This window comes from Leuciscus leuciscus, assembly GCF_965113295.1.
Source record: "Leuciscus leuciscus genome assembly, chromosome: 19".
Taxonomy (NCBI): Eukaryota; Metazoa; Chordata; class Actinopteri; order Cypriniformes; family Leuciscidae; genus Leuciscus; species Leuciscus leuciscus.
This window is the reverse complement of record NC_138743.1, coordinates 21,841,799-21,865,217: the sequence shown is the minus strand read 5'-3', so window position 1 is coordinate 21,865,217 and position 23,419 is coordinate 21,841,799. Positions and strand designations below refer to the sequence as shown.

At 38.7% G+C, this 23,419-nt stretch overlaps 1 protein-coding gene and 1 long non-coding RNA gene across 3 annotated transcripts; one reads left to right on the top strand and one right to left on the bottom strand.

Annotated features, from left to right (window-relative positions):
- Window positions 1-12: 12 nt before the first annotated feature.
- On the bottom strand, window positions 13-13,073 carry ccdc190 (coiled-coil domain containing 190). 2 transcript variants are annotated; one of them, XM_082146918.1, is made up of 4 exons: window positions 12,773-13,073; window positions 5,209-5,388; window positions 5,006-5,135; window positions 13-1,647 (listed from the first exon to the last, which is right to left on the bottom strand). In XM_082146918.1, the coding sequence occupies exons 2-4, from the start codon at window positions 5,384-5,386 to the stop codon at window positions 1,137-1,139; spliced, it is 819 nt and encodes a 272-aa protein (XP_082003044.1). In that variant the 5' UTR covers window positions 5,387-5,388; window positions 12,773-13,073; the 3' UTR covers window positions 13-1,136. The 2 variants fall into 2 exon arrangements, with proteins under 2 accessions (XP_082003044.1, XP_082003045.1); XM_082146919.1 differs by lacking the exon at window positions 12,773-13,073 and adding an exon at window positions 10,835-12,750.
- Window positions 8,158-14,826, top strand: LOC309481849. The gene is made up of 2 exons (XR_014200113.1): window positions 8,158-10,499; window positions 14,688-14,826. It is a non-coding gene; the product is annotated as an uncharacterized lncRNA (long non-coding RNA).
- Window positions 14,827-23,419: the final 8,593 nt, after the last annotated feature.

Sequence of the window (23,419 nt, the reverse complement as noted above, 5' to 3'; positions counted from 1 at the left end):
GAAGAAAACAGCTTTGTTGATTGTTTTTATTGACATAATTTGAGCTGATAAGAACAAACCATCCTAAAATTGTGTGGTTCATGTAGATTTAAGTTTAAACATAAATATTAAAGGTGTTTGTACTTGATTTGATATGTCTTTGTAATTAACTGTTACAATTATTAAATAATTTAGGCCTAATGCAAAACATCTAATGAAGCATGTACTGTGTGCTTTTTTTAAAGGGAAAGTTCACCCAAAAATGAAAATGATCATCATTTGCTCACCCTCATGTTGTTCCAAACCTGTATGTGTTTCTTCTGTTGAAGACAAGAGAAGATATTTTGAAGAATGTTTCTTGCCAAAGAGTTTATGGTAGCCATTGACTTCTATAGTATTATTATAATTTTTTCCTACTATGGAAGTCAATGGCTACAGTCAACTGTTTGATTACCAACATTCTTTAAAATATATTATCTTTGTGCTCAACAGAAGAGAGAAACTCATAAAGGTTTGGAACAACTAGAGGGGGTGAGTAAATGATGACAAAATTTAAAAATTTTGGGTGAACTATTCCTTTAAGTCAGCGATTCTCAACTGGTGGGTTGTGCCTCACCAGCCTTTTCTGATAGGATCATGGACAGCAGGGGAAAATATATAGTAAATGGGATAGTAAAAGGTGCATTTACACTTTTTAGGAATTACTGTACTTATGAAATTCTGACTTATAATAAGCATTCAAGTCTTCATAGAACTCATAATTATAACTTGCAAACTCAGAATTGAATGGAGCTCCAACTTGTAGGCTACTTGACAGCCCTAATTTTTACTCGCATCTGTTCTCGACGGACTGAACAGAAAAAAATTACTTAGAAATTAGATAATTTCCATGTCAGAGAAGGCGGAGCCTCAAATCCACACCTACCTATTACATAATCGACACAGATCAATAGTAGTTCAAAAGTGTTTACCAGCCCGATCTAACTTTTCCAGAAAGTTAGCGATGGCAAGTTGTTTCAAAACGAATATGCCGCGAATGGACCAAAACCGCACCAACCTATCAATACAATTATGGCACTATGTTTGGTCGCAACTTGCTGTCCAATGGATAATCTGATCTTAAAGCAAAACCAGTTGAGAACCACTGTTTTTGTGTCTCAGAGAGCAGGAGTATCTCTTGAATCCTGGGAAAATATCCCTCGTATGGTGAGTTCTCGCTCAGACAACGGGTGTCCTCTGTGTCTGATGTATCTTGCTTTTCTTGCTTCGGCCAGGGCCTGTGCAAAGTTTGGTAATGTGTGAACTGTTCTTAAATGTCCATCAGGAGCTAACATCTCAGAAGGGAATAAAACAGGAGAGGATGGACACCTATTCCCATTTATCTCAGCTCCTCTTTCATTATCTTTCTCTCGGTCCCTTAACAGCATCCACTCTCTCTCTTTCTGGCTGTCTTTTTCTCTGTCTCTCACTACCTCCATGTGTGCCTCCCTCTCTCTATCCATCTGTCTCTCCTTGCTCTCCTCTCTTTCTGTATTTGTACATGCAGCAGTTAGAGATGTGACAGGCTGCCGTTTTAAGTCCGGTAGGCAGAGAGTCTCAGAGGAGTGTTCAGCGCTTTTCTCCCCACTGCTGATAAACTCCTGAACACGAGCCTGCAGAGAGGAGGACCTGGAGAGATTGAGAAGAAATACAGAGAAATAATTACTTAAAGTGCAAAAGTCAACATGCATTAAAAATCCTGGGAACTTGCATAGCAATTAATCTGGAGCCGCAGGAAAAGGACACCGCTAATTGGATGGTGGCTCCACAATGATGCACTCGGTTTCATTTTTACGTGATCGTTACACCAAATGACATTTTTGCACTCAGTGAAAGATCAGTAGATTAGTAAAAAGTTCAGTAAAGGTTTTTTGTGGAAATGTAAAGCTGGTCTGATGGTACACAGACTGGGCACTTTCAGTATCACCATATAAACCAAGGACTGGAAGGTGAGGAAAATGATGGAGGAGTGTGGAGAATGTAGACGAGAGAAAAAGAAATGAAACAATCATGAAAGAGTGTCTCTGTCAGAGAGTGAGTTAAGGGAAAGAAAGAGAGATAGAAAACAGTAAATAAGGGGAAGTATAGTGAAGGAGGCACTAGTTGGTTGCCTACAGGCTGTCTGCGTAACAAGCATAAAGACGAAGAACCACTAACCTCCCTGCAGGTCCTCAGAGAGACAGAACAGACAGACAGAAGATGTTACAAGAAGTGCAGACGGTGTGCTGTGGGAGAGAGAGATGGCCTAATTTCATCTCTCTTGTTTCTTTCTTGCTATTTAGCAGATGCATGTCATCCAAAGAAACCTTTGGTTCACTGATTGAATGGCCAGTTCCAGTGGAACATCTTGAGATGTGTCTTGCTCAAGGGAACAAGCAGGAGAGAGGTTTCTCTCGCTGTCTCATTAGAAGCCCAGATCTTTAACCGTTAGTCTACCACGGCCTTTCTCCATTTCTTTAATTCACTGACTCAAGATCTCATTTTAAAACATATTTTGCCCCCTCCTCCCTCGCTCTCATTCATTCATCTCTTTGAAAGTGCTGATCGAAGTTTTGAGAAAGGACAAATCTTAGAGGCAGACAGTGGAACAAATATATTAATAGATGAACATATCAATGTAGGGGGCTAAAACATAATAAATCTTTTACTAAGTCATTTGTATGTGTTTGAGGATGGATGGATCTGTGTGTGTCTGTGATTACCCATTTTCAGATTCACTGGTGCGGTTAACTGGGGAAATCCCTTCAATCACACATGCTCATCTCAGACTCTAATCAGAAAGCATTCATGCACATTATAACCAACTTCTGAACACACACACACACACACACACACACACACACACGCACACACACACACACACACAGAGAGACACACACACACACGCATTTGAAACACATAATCTGATTCAGCTGTAATTCCCAGTGACCCTCAACCCAACATTCACATACATGCAGCACATAAATGCACACACAAACAAAAACACATTTATTATCATGCTTGCCGTCACCCTGCTATGCTAAAACAGAATTTTATCCCCTCACACAATCATAACAATTTGCCTATGCAGAATCAAATGCTACTTACTGGATCCTTAATGTGTGTATTTTCATTATACGTTCATTCAGTAGTATAGTATAAGCCAAGTCAACTTGTGGCCTGTTTGAAATGTTTGCCCCACGTGAGGTTATTTTAGGTTGTGATAAATAAGTGACAAATATGTTGTGATGAATTAGTTTATTGCATTCTAAAAGATAACTTAATAAGACAGACACATTATCAAATTGGATCAAATGTAAAAAGTGCCCACAGTACACAAACACAGCCGAATGCATAACCGTTTAAAGTATACTTCTTTGGAAAGTGTGCGCCAACAAACACCCCAGACAGCAACATAGTGTCAGCCCAGATCCACGTGTGGAATCCACGTGTACCCGATGTGGGCCGGATCTGGGCCGACACGATGTTGCTGTCTGGGACAGATGCTAGACAAACACTCAACGGTCGAAACCGACGCAGGGCGAGCAGCACTGCCATCAACTCTAAACAATAGGTATGGTACCACAGTCGAGGTCCCGTCCAGGAGCCCAAAACTGTGCCTGGCAAACTGAATCGCATAGCCGAGTCTGATTGTCTGCAAGAGCCAACAGGACGGGCTTGGAAGCGCTAGCTAGGCTCCCAGGCTCTGTAGGAGCGGCCCAAGGGGACAACCAACGTACCCACGGAGGGGCAGCGATGGGGACTGCTGGGGCCAAACCCGGGAAGCGTAGTGTCCCGAAGTAGAGGCAGTGAGTGTGGTGTGACACTAACCTGGCTCCCAGGATCCCGCGAGGAATGGGCATATTAAATGTTAAAATTCAATAACTAATAATGAACAAAAGTTTAAGCATTCATTTTGTTTAGTGTTATTAAGGTGACATTCTGTTTTGTCGTTTTGGAAAACGATATGTTTTTGCTGTTGATAGATCTTAGCCTACATCTGTCACAGAGACTTGTGATTTCTCAGAACACGTATTTCAGGGATATTTGTCAGACTTTAACTGTAAACCTATTCATTGTCCTTATCCTACGCGCAACTTTTTGAATGCAAAGTGGGTCTAAGATACAATATCAAACATTTATAGAATGAGTGGGCGGCGTCTAGCTTCCTTTTTAAGATTGTACCCTGAAGGAGAGATCATAATTGCAACAGATTCATTTTCCACATTCTGTTTGAAGTTGTGCTGTGTCAAGTATCAAGTAGAATAAATTCTCTCATTCCTCATTGAAATCCATGCCAACCCCTGTCTAACTGCAGAGTGGGGCGCATGCCACGGCTGAAGCTGGGATACAGGGGAAGACAGAGCTGGATAGCCATATTATATAATGAGGTGCTAAAGAGATTAGCTTCATGTTGGCACAACACACTTCCTTTGAACTCCATCAGAAATGATCAGTGACTTCACTTACTGTATGTAGAGGAGTTGGATCCAACTATGAATGTTTATTGGATAAAAATACCTTAGAGTACGGTAATAGTAATATTATGAAATTCTGATATTATGTATATGATGAACAAATTTAAACATCATAGTTATAGATGCACAATATATATGTACTATTTTGGGTTTAGCATATACTTACAATTACGACTGATACCAATAAATTAATTTTATTTTAATTGTTTATTTAATTGTTAGTGCTCATTTACATTTATTTATTCAACCCTCACAAAACCACTAATAATTTAATAACACTATTAAATGGAATATTTAGTAAATCTCAAAATAAACATTCACTGCAAATTCACATGTAGTATTTAAAATGATTGATTTTAGTTTTTTTTATTATAATTTTTTTATTTAAACAAAAGTTTATAGAAATTGAACATTGGCCACAACATAAAAATAATTATAATATAAAATTATATTTATTTGAAAAATTATAAATCTTTAGATTTGAATATAGTGAGAAAATGCAATAAAACAAGTCCTGATCTCAGCCTCACCTGTCTACCTCCTTGCCTGCCAGTGGGATGATGGGTAATAGGGTCCTTTTGTAGGATGCAGCAGGGCGCCCAACATCATGGTTGGAAGGTCGTAGCCCTAAACTGTGGAGTCCTCTTTTCCAGGGATTACCTGTCACGAAACAGATACGTTTAATATGTAAAATGCCATATCTTTGTCTAGAGAAATGTAATTACTCACACACCTGTTTTGACTGAGATGAGGTCTCTGTGTAGTCTGCGCTGCTCTCTGTTCAGTATGTTGAGGTGGTAATGTTTAGCCTGGTCGAGTCTCTGCAGATCCTCAGCCAGTCTGGCTTCGGCCCTCTTCTCTTCTCGTCTCTGAGCCTCACCGGGCCATGGCAACCACTCTCTGCGACGCATATCTGATGATGACGTTTCAATAATATATTTTTAAAAAAATGATTAAGCAATATCAATATCATAACAAAACCAAAAATTGAGCTGAATTCAGACCAACAGCACAAATGTCAGTATTGCTTTCATGCAACAGTTCAGTAAACAAAAAGTAATTGAGTAACTTGCATGTCCCATTGCTGTTGGACTATAAGGGTTCTTGCATCGTAGCTCGGTCATTGTCCATAAAGTCCAAATGTACCAACAATCATAAATTGTGATTCTTTAGCTCAAATCATGCTATACTAAATCAATCAATCAATCAATCAATATTTTTCTGTCTGGTCCAGCTAATATGCATGCATAAAGGAGATAGGCTCTTTTAACTAAAATACGGGGCTTCCATTCAGGCTTCACAATTTCTCCCATTTTCTACAGTATTTCTCCAGTATCTCCCTGGTTCTCCGTCTTTGAAGAGATACAACAGTATTTACAGTACACTCATGCACATACAAAAAGATCAAACCAAACATCAGCAACAAATTCATAATTGTCCGTCTTTCAAATACACAATCCAAAATATAAAACATTTGTAGGCCTAACTTAAGAGCACTATAGGGAAAACACATAGGCCTACACCTACATACCCTTGCTCTCATACACAGTATTATATTCTCCCAATGGACTCTCTGATATGTCAAGCTTGACTATGTTATTCATTCTATCGTTATGCAAAACCGTATTCAGCAGATCCGTCTCACTTGCCAAGAGAATATAATTATTCAAAGCATCTCATCTTATTCACTCAAATCCACATTTGCTTTTTGACAACCGGGTAGCTAAATAGATTCTTAATGCTGAATAGTTGGAAACACTAGATACCACATGCCACAAGATAATATGGCACTACTAAAAACAATGAGATATAGAGCCTTACCATTACTTCGGTATTTACAGTGGCAGCTGCGGTGTTTAAAGTGACCCATGTCTCTTCAAGAGCATGTTCAGTAGTTTCATCAGATTCATTAGAATCCAGGTAGAATTTACTACTTTATTCAAAAGTGCAGAATAACAAGGATAACTGGGGCTTTAAGAAGGGAGGAAGGGATCCTGCTTTAATATCTGAAATGGTCAGGGAGGGAACACCTCACTCAGCCCTAAGGCTCAAAAGGGCAGCTTGCTAAAGGAAGCCAGCAGTGAAAATATTCTCAGTGGCTACCATTACTGATGTTGCTGCCTCTCCAAGGCGGAGCCTCAACACAAGGGAGGCTCAACTCAAAGGGAGCCACAGGGGAGCCTATTCTTAAATCAAGACCCCTGAAGTCAGGGGAAGGCAGCTCGACCCTGCTTTTTTAAAAAGGGAACAAGGAACCCTACTTTATTGCCCAAGACAATAGGAGAGGAAGTAAAACACCTCATTCCATCTATGGCTCAAAAAGGGCAGTTACCAACGGGAGCCTGCGATGTTATTAAAACCCTTCAGCAGCTACCATCTCTTATTTTGCTGCCTCTCCAAGGGGGAGCCTCAACACGAGAGAGAGACTCGACCCAAGGGTGCCACAGGGTAGCCAAGCCTTACTTTAAGACTCCTCGAGTCTGGGGGAGGCAGCTCAACCCTGTTTAGGTAGAAAATTCCTCTATGACCTGCTATAGCCCGCGCATAGTTTTTTTCTTTTCTTTTACCAGCGTTTACCATAGTAAGAGAAAGATACAGAGGAGGGACTTCATTATATTGATAAAATAAGGTCAGCTAGAGAGTTTTAAAGATCCACTCATCTAAGGTAAATGTGCACCCTTGCTTTAAGAACCCAACACTAGTTGGGGAAGGCAAGGCACTAACTAGAGGGAATATAATGTCAAACGTATTTAGTTCCCTTGCATTAATCCCAGGCAGGAAGGACTAGTTATAGCTAGCGCTTATCCTTACTTGACCATAGTGAGTGACAAATAGCAAGGAGGGGTGCCCCTGGGTGAACATCCTCAACTCGCTAGCGTTGTCAACTCACACAATAGTTAGCAGGTCAGCTAGATTATCGAATGACCCACTCCTCAGGGAAGCATCTCCTCTGCCTTCGGTCCTCAGACTGTGGCTCAGAGAGGCTTTAGGCGGGGATCTGGGGTGCTTCTCGTTTCTTATTTGTGCATCCTCATTTCCTTTCCTTGCGTCTCAGCTCAAACCCCTGTAGGATGTGAGGAAAGACTGCAAGGAAAGAAAAGGAGGACGGAGGAATCGAAGGAAAGCCTTTTTTATACATTGGAATACTTGATCACTCGAGCGTCACTTCATAGCGTCATCAGCTGCGCTCAAAGGATCTGCCTTTACAGTATGTTGTATTAGTTTGGTTATTTAAGAAATTCATAATATATAATAATAAAGCAAGATACCCTGTTGAAATATGTGGTTTATATAAACTGCAGAGGTAAAGTATAAATTAAGATTATTGTGAGAGATGTGAAGGGGGAGGAGAATTTATACGTGAGTCACGTTTAGTCAATAAAACACTTCCGCATAGGATACACCTGTGTATCCTCGCTCATGACTCCTCAGGAAGCCTCCTCACTCCTCGATCCTCGACTCCTCATGGTGTAATTAGAGAATTGAGATGTCCTTCAAGATGGCTGAACTCGATCGGTTTCCGGGTCATAGGATGGAGGACGGAGGAGCGAGGAGACGAGGAGGGATATTGGGAAGCACCCCTGGATTGGTGTAGGATGTATTTCCTGAATGCCGCCGATTGCCCCCTAGCCTCTCAAAACTTTTCCACCATCATCTCTACAATTGGGCCAAAAAGCTGTGGTGTTGCACAACTTGGCAGCTCAGGGGACAATTCCTGCCCCTGATCCAAATCCCTCAGCAGATCTGCCTGGTAGGCCTGCAGCACCGCCATGGTGTGCAAGTCTCCCCCGGCCTGACCTGCTGCCTCATATGCCCTCATATTCAGACGCGGGGTGGTTTGAAGCAGCTTTGATGGCAGGGCAGGAGCCTTCAGAGAGGATGACTTGCCCTGAAAGACATCTCCTCTACCAGGGGCATCCTCACATATCCTCACTCAGCCAATCCTTCCACATTTGAGTAGTTCAAATATTGGAAAGGATGGATCCAAGCTGATCTTCTCTTCAGTGTGGAGATGGGGATGGAAGGGAAATCTCATGGGGGAATTATGGCCTGAAAGAAAGTACTCATACAATCTACAACAAGTGACTTCCCATTTTTCATGCCCCCGAGCCAGATCCAATCTAGTTGTGGTGCAGGCCATATTGTCCACCAGTTCCCCATATGCGGGGCTGGCAGGTTGAGTATCTTCAGCCTCTTCAACTACATCCGCCTCCTCTTGGCTGGATGGTGCCAACAACATGAGTTATCTGCTGGTTCGGCGGACTCGAGAGACAGCACATCCTGATCCAACAGATCGCTGGAGCCCGCGACCGAGGAGCATGAAAGGGCTAAACCTTTCTCAAACTCCTCGGCCCGTTCAACCTGAGATCCCCACGACCTAAGCTTCCACTGTGCCTCAACATCCCTCGAGAATAAGGACAAACACAAACAGATCTTTCTCAGAACCCTCGCGAACTAAACGTGCATGCTCCTCACCTCGGCAATAAACTCACAGGTCGTGTGTGTCCTCAGGTGTCAAATATCTGGGACACAGAGGCACACTCTTCCTGAAATACTTGCTAAGGTTCTCCATTCTGGATACTGTCTTCACCACGCGTTAACAACACAAACGGCTCCTGAAGACAAAAAAGCTGATGACGTGTACTATGGGTGCCCTCTCATACTTCTAGGCGCTCCACTTATGACGTCATAGGCTTTCACCAGCAAACGAAATTGGAGTGTATTCGCACAAGCTTCAGACACTGGATGCGCTGAATCCGCTGATGGCAAAGGGAACAAAACTGCAAGCATTTTGTGGAAGAACATTGTTTTGGTTGTGCTTCAGCTCTGCATGACTGCGGATGAATATCTACCTTCACAATAGATAATACTTTACAATTAATTTTGTTAGAGAGCTTCAGTACATCTGTAAAATACCTTACTCACCTGTTGAGTAATAAAAACGCCATCTCCATGTCGCTTTTACAACATTTAAAATCTCTGAGTTCTCACCATCTTCCAAAAGCCAAGCCACTGTTGATTCTCATTTCATTAGGAGCTCTGTCGCGTTCTCTTTTTGCCAGCAGACTCTCTTCTTTTCGGCGTTTTTTTTAAACGAGTGATTCCCTATGATGTTTTCCAGTTTTAGCATGCTCCATGTCAACCTTTCTCGCTCGCTTTGAACACTAACCTATGCCACCATTCAAGTGTGAAAGTAGCCGAAGCAACTTTTCTCTATTTACGGATATGACGAGACACTCATGGGCGAGTGACACATGTACACAATTCCCTCAAAAACCATCTCGCTAGGTCTAAACTATAAACACTTATAACAGGCTGACCTTTTCACTAATACCACAGTGAATCAGGGTAAGACAAAAACACGTTTTGGTAGAACGATTGATGATGTATTGACTACATTTAAATGTTGTATATTTTTAACAAAAAAAAAGTTACATAGTTACAAAAGTTATATAAAAATATAAAAAATAAAAGTATATAAATAATAATAAAATAACACTACCAAGGACAACCACTGACAGGCATCTGTGAAGATTAGAAAATTAATCAATTATAGTCTTTAACTATATTTCTTTACTTAAAGCTGCAGTCCGTAACCTTTTTGGGTTAAAAAATGTTTTGAGAAAGTACATAACCAGCCAGTGTTCAAAACGATCTGCTTGTCTTAGCTCGATTCAAAACGGTAAGCTTGTAATAATGTTTTTAATTCCAGTGGTACTGGTGGATTTCCACAGGAAATTCGAGCATGTCTTTGCGTCATTACGTCACATCTGTACACATAAAGAAAGTGTCCCGGCTGTTGGAGGTGGAGATTTATAGCCTTTTCTCATAGCACTTGATATGATTAAACTTATCAATTTGATGGCGGATCCAGAAAGGTTCAAACACAATCACCAGTGACAACTGGAGATTCACCAGTGTAAAATGCAAAAGACTTCGGACTTCGTAGTGGCTACAGAATAAAAGAGACTGCAACCAGGCCAATGCGAAAACATGGATAAATATCGGAAGGGCTTTTGAAAGGTAAAATTTTTATTATATTCCAGTTTTAAATATGCATTTGATTACAGATACGTGTGTTTGTATTTCAAAGAGAACCAGTTCTAAGGAACATTAATTTGCGGGTATGACAATTAGAAATTAGACTGCACAGAAATGGAAACTTAACTACAGGTAGCCCTATACACATTAAATGTAGTCACGCAATGCTGATGTTGTTAACATTAACAATTTGAGAACAAAGTATAATATACACGGTTTGACGTGATATGATAAGCGATCGTTAGATTAAATCAGTGCGATTTACTGCTATGCTTTTTCCCCCTAAGTTGGTCAGAACAAAAGTGGATGTTACTTACTTGTTCAGATGACATTTTCCGGTGAAAATTCTTATGTAATTCCTCGTCTTATTCCTTATCTTCAAGGAGGAAAAACTACGGACTGCAGCTTTAAAAACCTAATAATTTCTTGACGGAATGTTCAGGATGCTTTTATGCAAGAGAGAAAGAGACCGAGAGAGAGAGAGAGAGAGAGAGAGAGAGAGACCGAGTCCACAGCAGGAGATGAAAGCTTTGATGAAGCACTTCCACCACAGTGTTCATCAGTTAAACGTAAGAAGGCTGCATTCAGCCTGTTTGGGTCATTGTGGATGAGTAATGGGTTTGAATAAAGCAAAATAGAGGCACTGTCAATAAAACTCTAAATCTCTCCGTTTCATCGGCCCTATTAGCTTGAAATTGATAACAAACAAACTATTGGTGTCTGGTCTTAAATCAGATGTTGTTGGCCTTGGTGTAACTGATCAGGGTTGGTGATACATATTAAAACCACCTTGATAAAGCATTTTTCTTTGTCCTATTTAAGTTTATATCCATTAGTCACAGAACAGAAGTTTGATCAGTTAAAGTCTGAGGACAGGGGTTAATTACAGGAGCATATAGGCTACTGAAGTATATTCTACCAATTTGTATATTAATTATAAAAGATTGATAAATGCTTAAAGTTACTTAAAGCATTTGATAAACTACTTTTGTGTGTGTGAAGTGGAATGTTATCGTAATCATTTCTGTAGCCTAAGCTAACTTTTTTGTTTGTTTGATAGTTATTTACTTGTTGACATTCTCAAACTTCCCCTGACCCCTGCTATCTTTAATTAAAACTCCAACATTTGTGTGTCAGTAAAATGTTCCCCTTTCTTCCTCTTCCATGTCCCCTCTGCTCTGCTCATACCAGATCTACGTGGTAATATTTACCTCATAGACCAGCTCATCCATGCCTTTGGCCATCACGTATGAGATGTCTGTAAATGATTGAGTCAAAGCTGTCAAAGCTAATCTTTGTTTTTCCAATCTCAATGAACAGATATGTGTTGGCATTATGACCAGTGCTAATTGTTCGGTTTTGTTTTAGATTGATTTAAATGATATCTGATGGATAAATACACTTATGTTAAAATCAAAAGACGTCACAATCCATTTTACTTCCGCATTAAGATACATTTCTGTTTGAAAGTAGATAATTAACCAAAAAAAAAAAAAGAAAAAAGTTGAATGGGGCTTGAATAGATCCATTGAGAATTGACTGGATTGTAAAAAGTGTACGCACTAGAACTGAACAGGCTGTTGGAGATTTTATTGTATTTTATATTTTATTTTGTTCTTGGAATGATGTACACTGATGAACCATTCACAATAAGACAAAAATAGGGTCAGTTCTGTTTTCATGTTGAATTTAACACACACTCACAACTCTAAATTAATTAACCATAAAGCATGAAAAATTCCAACCAACAGCAATGAAAAGATAAAGATTATGAAACACGATTATGAATTGAGTTTTGTTTTCCACCAGCGCATATTATTCATCAGCGAAGATAGCAGAAGCGGATTGAATTATGTTTAAAGAGGCCATTAAGAGCAATTAGTCTCAAACATTAATGGATACCAGCAAGAACAGGAAAATCATTTTAATTCAACTGTTTTAGTTAATGATCATTACAACCATGAAAAATAAATTCCTCATCTGCAATCATATCATTCACCTGTCAAGTTAGTCGCACAAAGGTATAACAATAGGAAAAACTGCCTTTCCCCCACGCGTTTAAAGAGCTTCTATGACAGTCTCCATTTATTTAAAAAGGCTTTTGTGGGCACAGCTGGGAAACCTCAGCGGTTGTTGAAGTGCTCTCATAAAATATTCATCCTACTACCTTAAATCCTGTTTTTGCATAAAAATGATGGTAAGATTTGTAGCAATACAGTTCATAATGGGGGGAAAAAATCATGAAAAGAACTTACTGTAAAGGGTCAGTCCAGTTTGATGTCAGTCCTGAAAAGTGGCAGATTTCTAACTAAGAAATAGGATTCATCCTCCAGTGCTGGAGAAGTAAAAAAGTGAACACATGCATTGACCCTTAATATAAAGCAATACGAAGGAAAAAATGGCAAATAATCCAACGTTAGTGTTAGTTTTAGCTAAATAAAGAGCATGCGTGAGCCCTCAGGGTTGCAGTTAGTCTGAGATGCACACAATGTTTCTCTTTAGTTTGTTATTCAGACTCCTCTGTCACCCAGACGGTTCCTAAGGGTAACTATGGCTCTTGACAAAGTAATGACCAGTGACAATGACGAGCTCTCCATGGATACCAGCACACATTTATATTGGCCCACATGGATGAAGAGGGGATGATCAAAGCAGGTTTATAGACTGTTCTGTTTCAGACAGAACTAATTCAAAGCTTTTATGTTGGCAAAAGTTTATGCTTAGTAACTTACAAATTGTACTATAAGTGTGTATAAATGTTCTACAATGTATTTAACACTTTAAGTGCTTGTCATTATCTAATGTGACAAATTCCAGCCCAATATTGACCCATGAGTACACTGTAAAATCCAAGTAATTCTAACTAACACTTTTTTAGTTAAGTTTACTTAATGTCTTAACATAATTGTACAAATCTGGTAAACTGTTCTATCCATATGCCTTGGTTACTCAGAAACCTCAAGTTAAGATGAATTGTTTGGTTTGAGTACCATTTTGTCAAAGCAAAAAAAAAAGAGGTGCGTCAATTCTTAATAGAGTTTTCACTCATTTTCTCCACGCTGTAAAACGTGATCAGTTGACTTGACTTAAAAAAGTGAGGAAACCCGTTGCCTTAAAATTATTAATGAAACTGCATGCATATTTGAAAAAATGAAGTTATGTGGAATTGTCAGGTTCACATAACATAACTTAATGTTTTTCAATAATGAAGGAAGTTTATTTACTTAATAATTTTATGGCAATGGGTTTTCTTACTTTTTTTAAGTAAGTCACCTGATCACTTTATACAGTGCAGTCCCATAATTTGCATTTATCATCTAAGGCTTGATGAAACATGTCTAATCTGATCTGGTTGATCTGGTCTGGATGAGTTCCTTCTCTCTGACTCTTTATTCTGTAGGAGATAATTATTACTTTGATGTAATGAGATCTTCTGAGTATGATGTGAAAGTTACAGTTTAGTTACAAAAGTAATACATTTGGTCATATGCTATTCTTTAATATGTAATTGCCATAAGCAACAAACAGATCCGTTTGCGCTCTGGACAAGCGTTCGGTCTTTCCACGATCAAATTCCGCCATGTAAATAGCGAATCCACCACGGCGCGAGCTCAACTGGCATTTAAAGGGAATGGGAGATGAGACTCTGATTTGTTTATTGCACGTTACGCCCAAAACACACCCATTACTCATTAAGAGAATAGAGGCAACTCTTTTAGACCATGCGACGCGTGTACCGACCATTTTTCCCGTCGTTAAACTAGCAAAAGTGGATTCGGACATGACCTAAGTGCACTTGCGCCATGCGCTTAAGACCGTGCGCTTAGTTCGTTAAAATAGGGCCCTATGCCTTTATGTCTTGTGGCATGCCAATGTTGGAGAAAGGAGTCCAGGAAAAATCATCAATTATGAATTCTTCCACCTGTTCACCCTTCAAACATGGAACCCCACTCACAGCTGTAGCCAATTATGGCTGGAGGTCACTATAAATCTGGGATCTGTGCTTCACTTAAAAAGATGGTTCTGGGTGCAGACAGCCCCAGGACGAGGTGAAGAAGCACAGGGAGGCCTAGAGTGAGACTGGTTGAAGAGAAAGAAAAGACACAGTTAACCTTGTAATCTCTGCTTTACCAACTTTGTCTTTCGTTTTTCTTGTCTTCCCCATTCAAGGAGGCCTAGAGTTCAAGCAGATGGTAGGAACGCAGCTGTCACGAGCACCCCAGCCCGGGAAGAACCTAAGTTCCAGTTTGGATCCCTTTTGGCCATCCTATATATTTTGTTAAATAAAAGACAGTTTCTGTTAACGCTTCCCCTGTCTCTCTTGTGGTTGTGTTTTGTGGCAGCTGAAACCTCTCCTTGATTTTGGGCGTGTCACAATCTCCATGTAAACAACAAAAACGGGAATTAGTGAAAATGGTGACGTCATGTGTATTATGTGTTCGTAGGGTGTTTCTTGAAAGTGACATCGCCAACTACTGACCTGGCATGCATAATACAGCCTTTTTAGTAATTTTCGCAGATCCGTGTGAACACAGATTATTTTGACAACGTTGTTGTCTATTTTAGTACATCGCTGCCGTTTAAACATACCCTAATAATGATCAGGGACACATGAAGAATGGTAACAGAGAAAATGAAACTAAGCAGACTTAAACACAACCCTGACATGGACACAGTGGCAAAGAGTTTTGGATCCTGAACATGTGCAATTATTTTTTCCATTCATTTTGAGATGTAAATTTGTCTTTGACACTTGCAAAAACAACACAAGAATACATTATTAGTTCCTGATAACTTAATATCTTTTGAGTTTTCTTTTACATTTTATTTGATCCTCTTTGATCAAATCCTCTGATACTCCAGCAGCTGTGTGAGGGTTTTTCAACTGACATAAACATTGCTGAAAGTTCATGAGCTAAAGAGTTAATAACATCCCTCTTAAGTTTAATTCAGGTTATTTTCTGCATTAATGACCATATTACCTTTGAACACACTATGTGTTTTCCTGTGAGCTGGGGTGAAGTTCAGCCCGTGACACCTCTCTCATTCAAACATTAGCAGCCTCAGGCTAACTTATAATAGGATCTGACCAATTTGGGTCAGTCTTGTAATGGTAAATCTCTAGTCCCATTGAGCGTCTCAAAAAAGAAAAAGCCAAAAGCGCAAGTGTTTATCAGAAAGCCAGCCTGGAGCACTGTCATGCCAAGTCATGGATTAATGGTTAGGGTTAGGGTTAACAGCACATGTTTAGGAAAGATAACATTAGACTCAGGAGGATGGGGACTTTCATGCTTACGGCATTACAATCCCCAGAGCAGACTTGTGTTAAAAAGTAACAAATAAATACTAAAATAAGGACCAACTACCAACACGTTACAGACAATACTTAAGTCATGAGCAACATTCTGAGCATAAAAATATCAGTGAATATATCAATAAAAACAAGAGTTGCTATTTTGATTTCATAGTGACTTTAAACATAACAGGAGCTCATTAAAGTACTTTTTTTTTTTTTACAGATCTGTCAGTTAAGACCTGTATTTCTTTTTTCATAAAGATCAGATAAGAATACTATTCAAACTTGTAGGCCATTACTTTTTCCAAAAGTTGCAGAGCGCTCGCACACAAGCACGCAGCCTCGCCCACAAAAACAATTATATTTTCGTCCAAATCAATACTTAATTCCCTTAAGAATGAGTGATGGGCCCATCAGTGGGATATACGCCTTTTAATCTTCGGTTCTTCATAGCTCACTCTGTTCTCATATTGATCCTGAAAGCATGGAACAACAAGCCTGTTTTTAGCACACGCCTGCAGCGCAGGGCGAGCTTTCTAACCCCTCTCTCTCTTTCTCTCGGCTACCCCCAGAAGCTTTCATGTGAGCACAGATTCATGCTACTTTTATACACTATTACAGTATCTCCGCCAGAGGCCTTAGATGAACAGATTATTTCAAGCAGTTGGTTGAAACGGGCTTGTGTGCTTAATAGCGAAATAGATTACAAGAGATGGATTGATTTAATGCATTATTGAAGTCACTGTGTAAAGACTTGCATGCAATATGACTTGTGTTCACATATTATATATGTACACTATAAAAAAGAAGTTGCTGCCTTAAATTTTAAGTACAATCAACTTGGATGTTTAAGTCATTTCAACTTAAATTACATAAAACTGTCTTAAACATTTTTTGAATATTGCATAACACAATAAAAACTTAATATGATTAGTTAAAGCAATGTAAAAACATATGTTGTCATAACTTATTGATCATATAATGTTTTACAGTGTTGTCCCGCCCCAAACTCACGCCATTGGTTGAGCCAATGTCGCTGTGTAAAATGGATATAGGAATTTTTTTTTTGCTAAACTATATTAATATTAATGATATTAATTCTAATTTTTTTAATTGAAAACAACCCAAACACCATATATACATTTGGATGCTGCATTAAACAAATTCTTAAAGGGAAAAGAAATGTAAATAATAAATCAACTACATAGCTGATTCCAAGTGATCAAGGGCTTAGGACGTTCCAATTCAGCCCATTGCAGTTTCCGCCAGCAGTGGGCACTCGCAATGACGTACATCCGAGTGAACGAGACGGAGGGAAGTTAGCAAGTGAAGGGCATGACAATTTTGGACTGGAACGCAGCCCTGTTGTCTTGTTTTGTGTGAACACGTGGCTTATGAGTGTTCTCATTGGCTACATGTTCATGTCTCGTTTTGTGTTAGCACATGGCTTGTGATTTGTTTTACTGGCCATGTGCTTGTGTTTTAGTCATGTTTGGAGTGAGAACATGGCTTGTCATGTATGTTTCCTTGTGCCATGTGCTCTCCTGTCCATTGTCTAACCCCGCCCATCTTGTTACCTGATTATTGCTTAATTTGCTCCACCTGCCTTCCCTCATTACCCTCTTTTGTTTGCTTCCCTGTTTTTTCGTGTTTGCGATCCTGTGTTGGTACCCTCATGTTTTCTGTTCCTGCCAAGTCCAGTTCTTGTAAAGTCTTGCTGCATGTCTTGTTTCCCCATGGGGTAGTTTTTGTTTTGTTTTATTTTATTTTATGCTTAATAAAAGCCCATCACTCTGCATTTAAGTCCTCGCTACTTTCATCCACCCAAACCCTGACATATTATAGTATTATTTATATACTAATATAGTATGTATTAATATTTTGAATTGGCTTTTTAATAAATTCTTTTTTAAGTAAAATTTTTGTTTAAGTTTTAATGATTTTGTTATGTGCTTTTGTGATTTTTTCATGTTTTTTAGGAATTCGTTTTTTTATTATTATTTCTAGCTTTGGTACTTTTAGTACTTTTAGCTTTAGTACTTCTACTTAAACTTATTTTATTTCAGTTAGTTGGCAACATTTCTCATTTTTATTCTCTTATGTGTATTATATCAATTAACGAAAGCCAATAGTTAATAGTTTTATATTTAATATTTTAATAGTTTCAGTTAGACAACACTAAACATCCAATAATTGGAGAACTGTAAAGTTTCTTGCAATCTTGTTACATTCATTCCATACCATGTTTAAAAAATAAATAAAAGAAAAAATTATACACACCAGTGCTCTCAATATTTGGCATGCAGAATGATGGAGGTAGGAAAGACCAGGTAAGTCATTTTGTTTCAATGTCTAATTGGATTTTTTTGTGCTATATGTCTCAAACTTTGATGTAATGTTCCCTTATATTTATTTTTCTAATACTCCATTTCGACCCCTGTATATCATTTATAATTTGACACATTCTTATATCTTCTTCTGTCACCCCAGGAGGGTGGTGATCATATTATGTTCTGATTTGACCCCTATAGATTCTAATTCACTAAACATAGTGTTACGGCTCACCTCGTGTTTTAACACTCCTCGGTTTCCCTTAAGAGAGAGATTGGGTCAGTGGCTTTCATTATGCTGGAAGCTTCTGCTGATTCAGCACTTCAAGCTATAGAGAAGAGAGCATAAAAGAAGAGAACAAAAGTTCTTCAAACACTCTTGCACGCCCACTTTGACACAATGCAGCAATAAAGCACACAAGTGCACTGCAGCACATCCAGTGCAGTAAGATCTGTCTCATTTCACCATGCAATCCACCAGGGTGCAGAACATATGTGCCTTTACCAATCCCTGTTCTCACTTTTGTCTTAATGCATTAGTCATACCATGAATGTTTTCATGCATCTTGTCATATTGTGTGAGCTTGCCTTCAATGCACTCTCTCTGCATCGGGTTCAGGCTGGGTAAGGACAGTAATGATCTTAAATCTCTGACGTCTGTCATCCGGTCATCATACTGTTGGTGATTTCACACTGCTGATAATGTGGTAAACCACAATATTGTTGATGTCATGTTGGATGACCCACTCTTGGTGACACACGGTTTTGTTCTGACATGAGCAAATACAGTATTACATATGCTATGAAGACTTTACTAAACTATACTAAATTGATTCTTAAAGGGATAATTGACCGAAATGTCATTACCTACTCCCCTTTTAGGGTGCTTTTTTTTGCCTGCTTAACATATATAGTCACCATACACTTTTTTTTTTTTTGGGTGATCCATTGGAAAAATAACAGCATACAGGTTTGAAAGAACATGACGACATGAGGATAAGTAAATAAGTAAATCAACACTTACTCATTTTAATAATGCATTAATAACCTGACATATTAATACATTAACCTAAATGCATGGCTAAAACATTTGATATGCTACCAAATGCTTAATAGATACACTAACCCGGTTTCACAGACAAGGCTTAACTCTAGTCACAGACTAAAATGCACGTTTGAGCTTTTTTAACTGAAAGCAATTTCCACTGACATATCTTAAAATATGTCAGTGCCATTGATTTGTCTCAAGATGCACATCAGTAATGTTATTTCCTAAGGCACGTTTATAAAAGCTTCTTAAATGTCCTAATTAAACTAAGGCCTAATCCTGGATTAATCTGAGCCCTGTCTGTGAAACCAGGCCAAAGTTTCTGAATGTAATTATGTGGGATTATATTTAGTTGTTGGTTACACTTTATTTTGATGGTCCCTTTTACATTGTTGACTATAAGTAACGTTGCACCTACATGTCAACTAACTCTCATTAGAGTATTAGTAGACTGGTAGGGTTAGTAGAATAAGTTGACATGTAGTTGCAAAGTTACTTATAGTCAGTATAATGTCTGTTGGAGGAGCATCACAATAAAAAGTTAGCAGATATTAAGCAGACAGTCTATTAATACTCTAATGACTGCTGGTTGACATATAGTTTACTTTAACAGAATATTCAAAGTGGACTATCAAAATAAAGTTTTGCCAAGTTTTTGAGACTAGTTTACTGTGTTACAGAGCTGGGTGGTATAAAGCAAGGTTAGACAGGGTAGATAATTGAGGCCTTTAACATTTTGATTTAAGGCAGCCAGTCCTCTGTCTTTACCGACGCTGATGAATTTGGGTTATCTGCATACATCAGCTCCGCTATACTCTGCAAAACACTTTATTGGCCCGAGGGTCACTGTGCATGTGTGTGCGTCAGAGTGCACACATGGTTATATTTAGAATATAATTGTTCAGTGATAATGATACAAATCCCTCACCGCACAGTGTATAACACACACACAAGGAACAGAACGACACACTGGCAATTGAAACCGCATAACGTACATAGCAGCAGTCAGATAAATGTGGTCGCTGTTTGTTCAAGATGTGTATCTGCCAACAGTGACCCTGCTCCAATTATACAGCGAATTATTTGACACTGGCTCAAACTGTAACACATTACAGGTCACCACAAAGGATTCCTGGGCGCTGAGTGATAGATAGGATTTTAAAAGTGTCAATATGTCAAATACAGCTGCTCTGCAAGATTACATTTAATCAACTGGCATGTACATTTTTCTAAAATGTTTTCGAGGTGGTTCACACAGAACACGTTTTTGCATTCCACTGCACTACTTTTTTAAAAACGTGGCACTCAAGTTCAAATAAGTTTATATGTAAATAAACACATTGAAAGTGAATGACCCCTTACAGTGAATTCAAAGTATACATTTTGTGTGTTTTCTGGGAATCGAACCCACAACGTTGGGTTTGCTAATGCAACGCTCTACCAGTTGAGCTTAACAAGCTTGAAAAACTCCATCAAAATCTGTCTTATTCTAATGCATAATGAAGTGAACAAAGCTATTAGCTTATCAAATTTTCCATTTTGCGGTGAAAAAGTTGGATATATCTCGACATCTCTCGGTAATGAAAGAAACATCACATTGTATTTGTAGAGGCTTGCATTAGCAAAACTCATTAAGGGATGGATGTTTCTCTGTCCTACCATCTCTCTGGAGTGGTTAAGTTAGGAAAGAGCGGAGATTGGGGTGGGGAATTCTTGCCAAAGCCATCCAAATCAGGAAAAGGTGCCGACCTGCCAGAGAAAGATCTCAAATGAGGATCCTGAGAGCACCCAAAGGATGTGCAGTTCTGTAATGAGCTTTGTTCTCCTGGGAGGAACCTTCTCTATTAATGAATATGGTCTGCTATAAAAAGAGCCAAGCACTTGGAGAGGGGAGGGGAGGTCAGACCAGGGTGTCTGTTGCCTACTTTGGGAGAGTGTTGCCATCATGGTGGGGCAAACATGGGCTACGAGGTAGATGCCAAGGTCATTAATTTTTTCAGACCTTTTCCACTGGTCCACTGGTTTTCCACTGGTTCCACTTCCAAAATCTTTTTTTGATTTTTTTGTTCCTGTAGCTCAATTGGTAGTGTGTTGCGTTAGTAATACCAAGGTTGTGAGTTCGAGTCCTGATAAATTGACATCTTGAATGCACTTATGCTTTGGGTAAAAGCATCTGCCATACTGATGAATGTAAATTTATTCCTCACATTATTTGGTATTTCCCTCCATCCAAAAGACTCAGAGCCGGACTGGGTTTTATAGCCATTTTAAATAGAATTTAGGGCATAATGCCAACCTTCTGTCTCATATTAATAACCTCTTTCAGTTCAGCTCTACGTTCTGAGGATTTACTGGTTTAGCCCTCTGTTTGACTGCAGTAAGCGTTGAGTGGGTGTGAATGGATGAGTGAATGGATCCGAAACATTTCAGTTTTCCAAATTAAATGTCATTGGGTGTGGGTAAATAAATCTGGGATTGAAGACATCTCTGTTTGTGTGTGTATCGATGTGGTGACTGGATTTGTGTGTTTGCCATCTCTGCCCCGCTGTGCCATTGTCCTCATGACACACATAACTGTCAGCTGTGATTGTGTTTCCAGTCCACTGGCAGTCGACACAAGCCCTGGAATACCCCTGTCTTTGCGTGTGTATGTGTTACACATTTCTAGAAGGGAAGGAGAGACGTTCTGGGGGCTTGAAAAGGCAAATTTTTGAAAACAGGTTTCAAAGTGCATCCGTTATCATTTCCATGTAAACTACAAAAATGCATATTTGTTAAAACGGTGACGTCATGCGCATGTGTATACATGTTCAGTCTGTAGGCGAATAGGTTTTTTTTACAAAGTGACATCGCCAACTACTGGCCTTTAAGGATAATGTGTTTTTAATCGTTTTCATGGATCCGCGTGAACGGGATCGTTTTGACAATGTTGTCGTCTGTATGCGAAAAATGCAAAGGAAAAACGTTTCCGTTTTTAGTACATCGTTGTCATGAAAATGTGTCCAAAATTATTTTCAGTGTATGACGTGGGACAAAAAATATGCATTCAATCTTGCAAATTAAACAAGGCTTGTGCACACAAAGCTATTGTATTACTTCTGAAGAGTTGAAATATAGAACTTGTCAGCTCACAGTCACTATTTGCATTTATTGAATGGAAAAGAGCAGCATGGACCTTCTGTTAAACATCTCCTTTTACAGGTTTGGAAGGACATGAGGGTGAGTAAATGGCAGAATTTACATTTTTAGGTAAACAATCCGTTTATTGTTAAGTAGTTTCTGTTGTAAGTCCCTTGTGAAAAAGAAGTACACTCTAGCATAGTTAAAAAATAGAGTGTTTATTACAGAAATTCTGAATATACTTAAATGCAAACTGAATGTTATATTGTCAGACACTGAATTTAATGTTAATTGCAATTAAATGGAAATGTACTGTAGTTTAAATTTATATTAAATGCAGCTGAACAGTTATTTCACAGTTACTCCTATTGTCTCTGAAATATAAATGTACTCACAAGGATTTATATTGAACTAAAATACATTTTAATGTCCTTTCTATTGAAACTTGTGTCATATTTTGAAATATATTTATAATAACACAGCGATGAAAGTACATTTATATATTAACTTTCAAACACCAACACACTACAATTATAATCAAGTACTTGCATGTGCTTTAATATGTTAGTTAACACATTAAAATGCATAAAATACACTTTTTGAAGAACAACCAAAGATTATTATAACCTATTGGTTTACACTTTATTTTGATGGTCCCCTTTAGACATTCTGTTGACTATAAGTAATGTTGTACCTGTCTACTAACTCTCAGTGTTAGTAGAGTATTAGTAGACTGGAAGGGTTAGTAGAATAAGTTGACAGGTTGCAAAGTTACTTATAGTCAGTAGAATGTCTGTTGGGGGAGCATCACAATAAAGAGTTAGCAGATATTAAGCAGACAGTTTATTAATACGCTACTGATACTCTGATGAGGGTGAGTTGACATTTTGGTTCAACATTACTTATAGTCAACAGAATGGTTTATCAGACAATTTAGTTTCATGGTTTAATGTTTATTTAAAGGGAAGAACACAATGTGTGCAGGTGGAAGGTATCAAATCAGACTCAGTGGAAGTGGCTAAGGGAGTCCCCCAAGGATCTGTACTGGGGCCATTATTATTTACTATACATATTTGATGGTAATATTGAAAATGCAAGGTTCCACTTT

What these genes read in the sequence shown, in the direction of transcription:
- ccdc190 (XM_082146918.1), bottom strand. Translation starts at nt 5,386, where the DNA reads ATGCGTCGCAGAGAGTGGTTGCCATGGCCCGGTGAGGCTCAGAGACGA. An exon ending in CCTCATCTCAGTCAAAACAG is followed by an intron (nt 5,136 to 5,208) that starts GTGTGTGAGTAA and finishes GTTTCGTGACAG; the next exon opens with GTAATCCCTGGAAAAGAGGA. An exon ending in GCAGGCAAGGAGGTAGACAG is followed by an intron (nt 1,648 to 5,005) that starts GTGAGGCTGAGA and finishes CAATCTCTCCAG; the next exon opens with GTCCTCCTCTCTGCAGGCTC.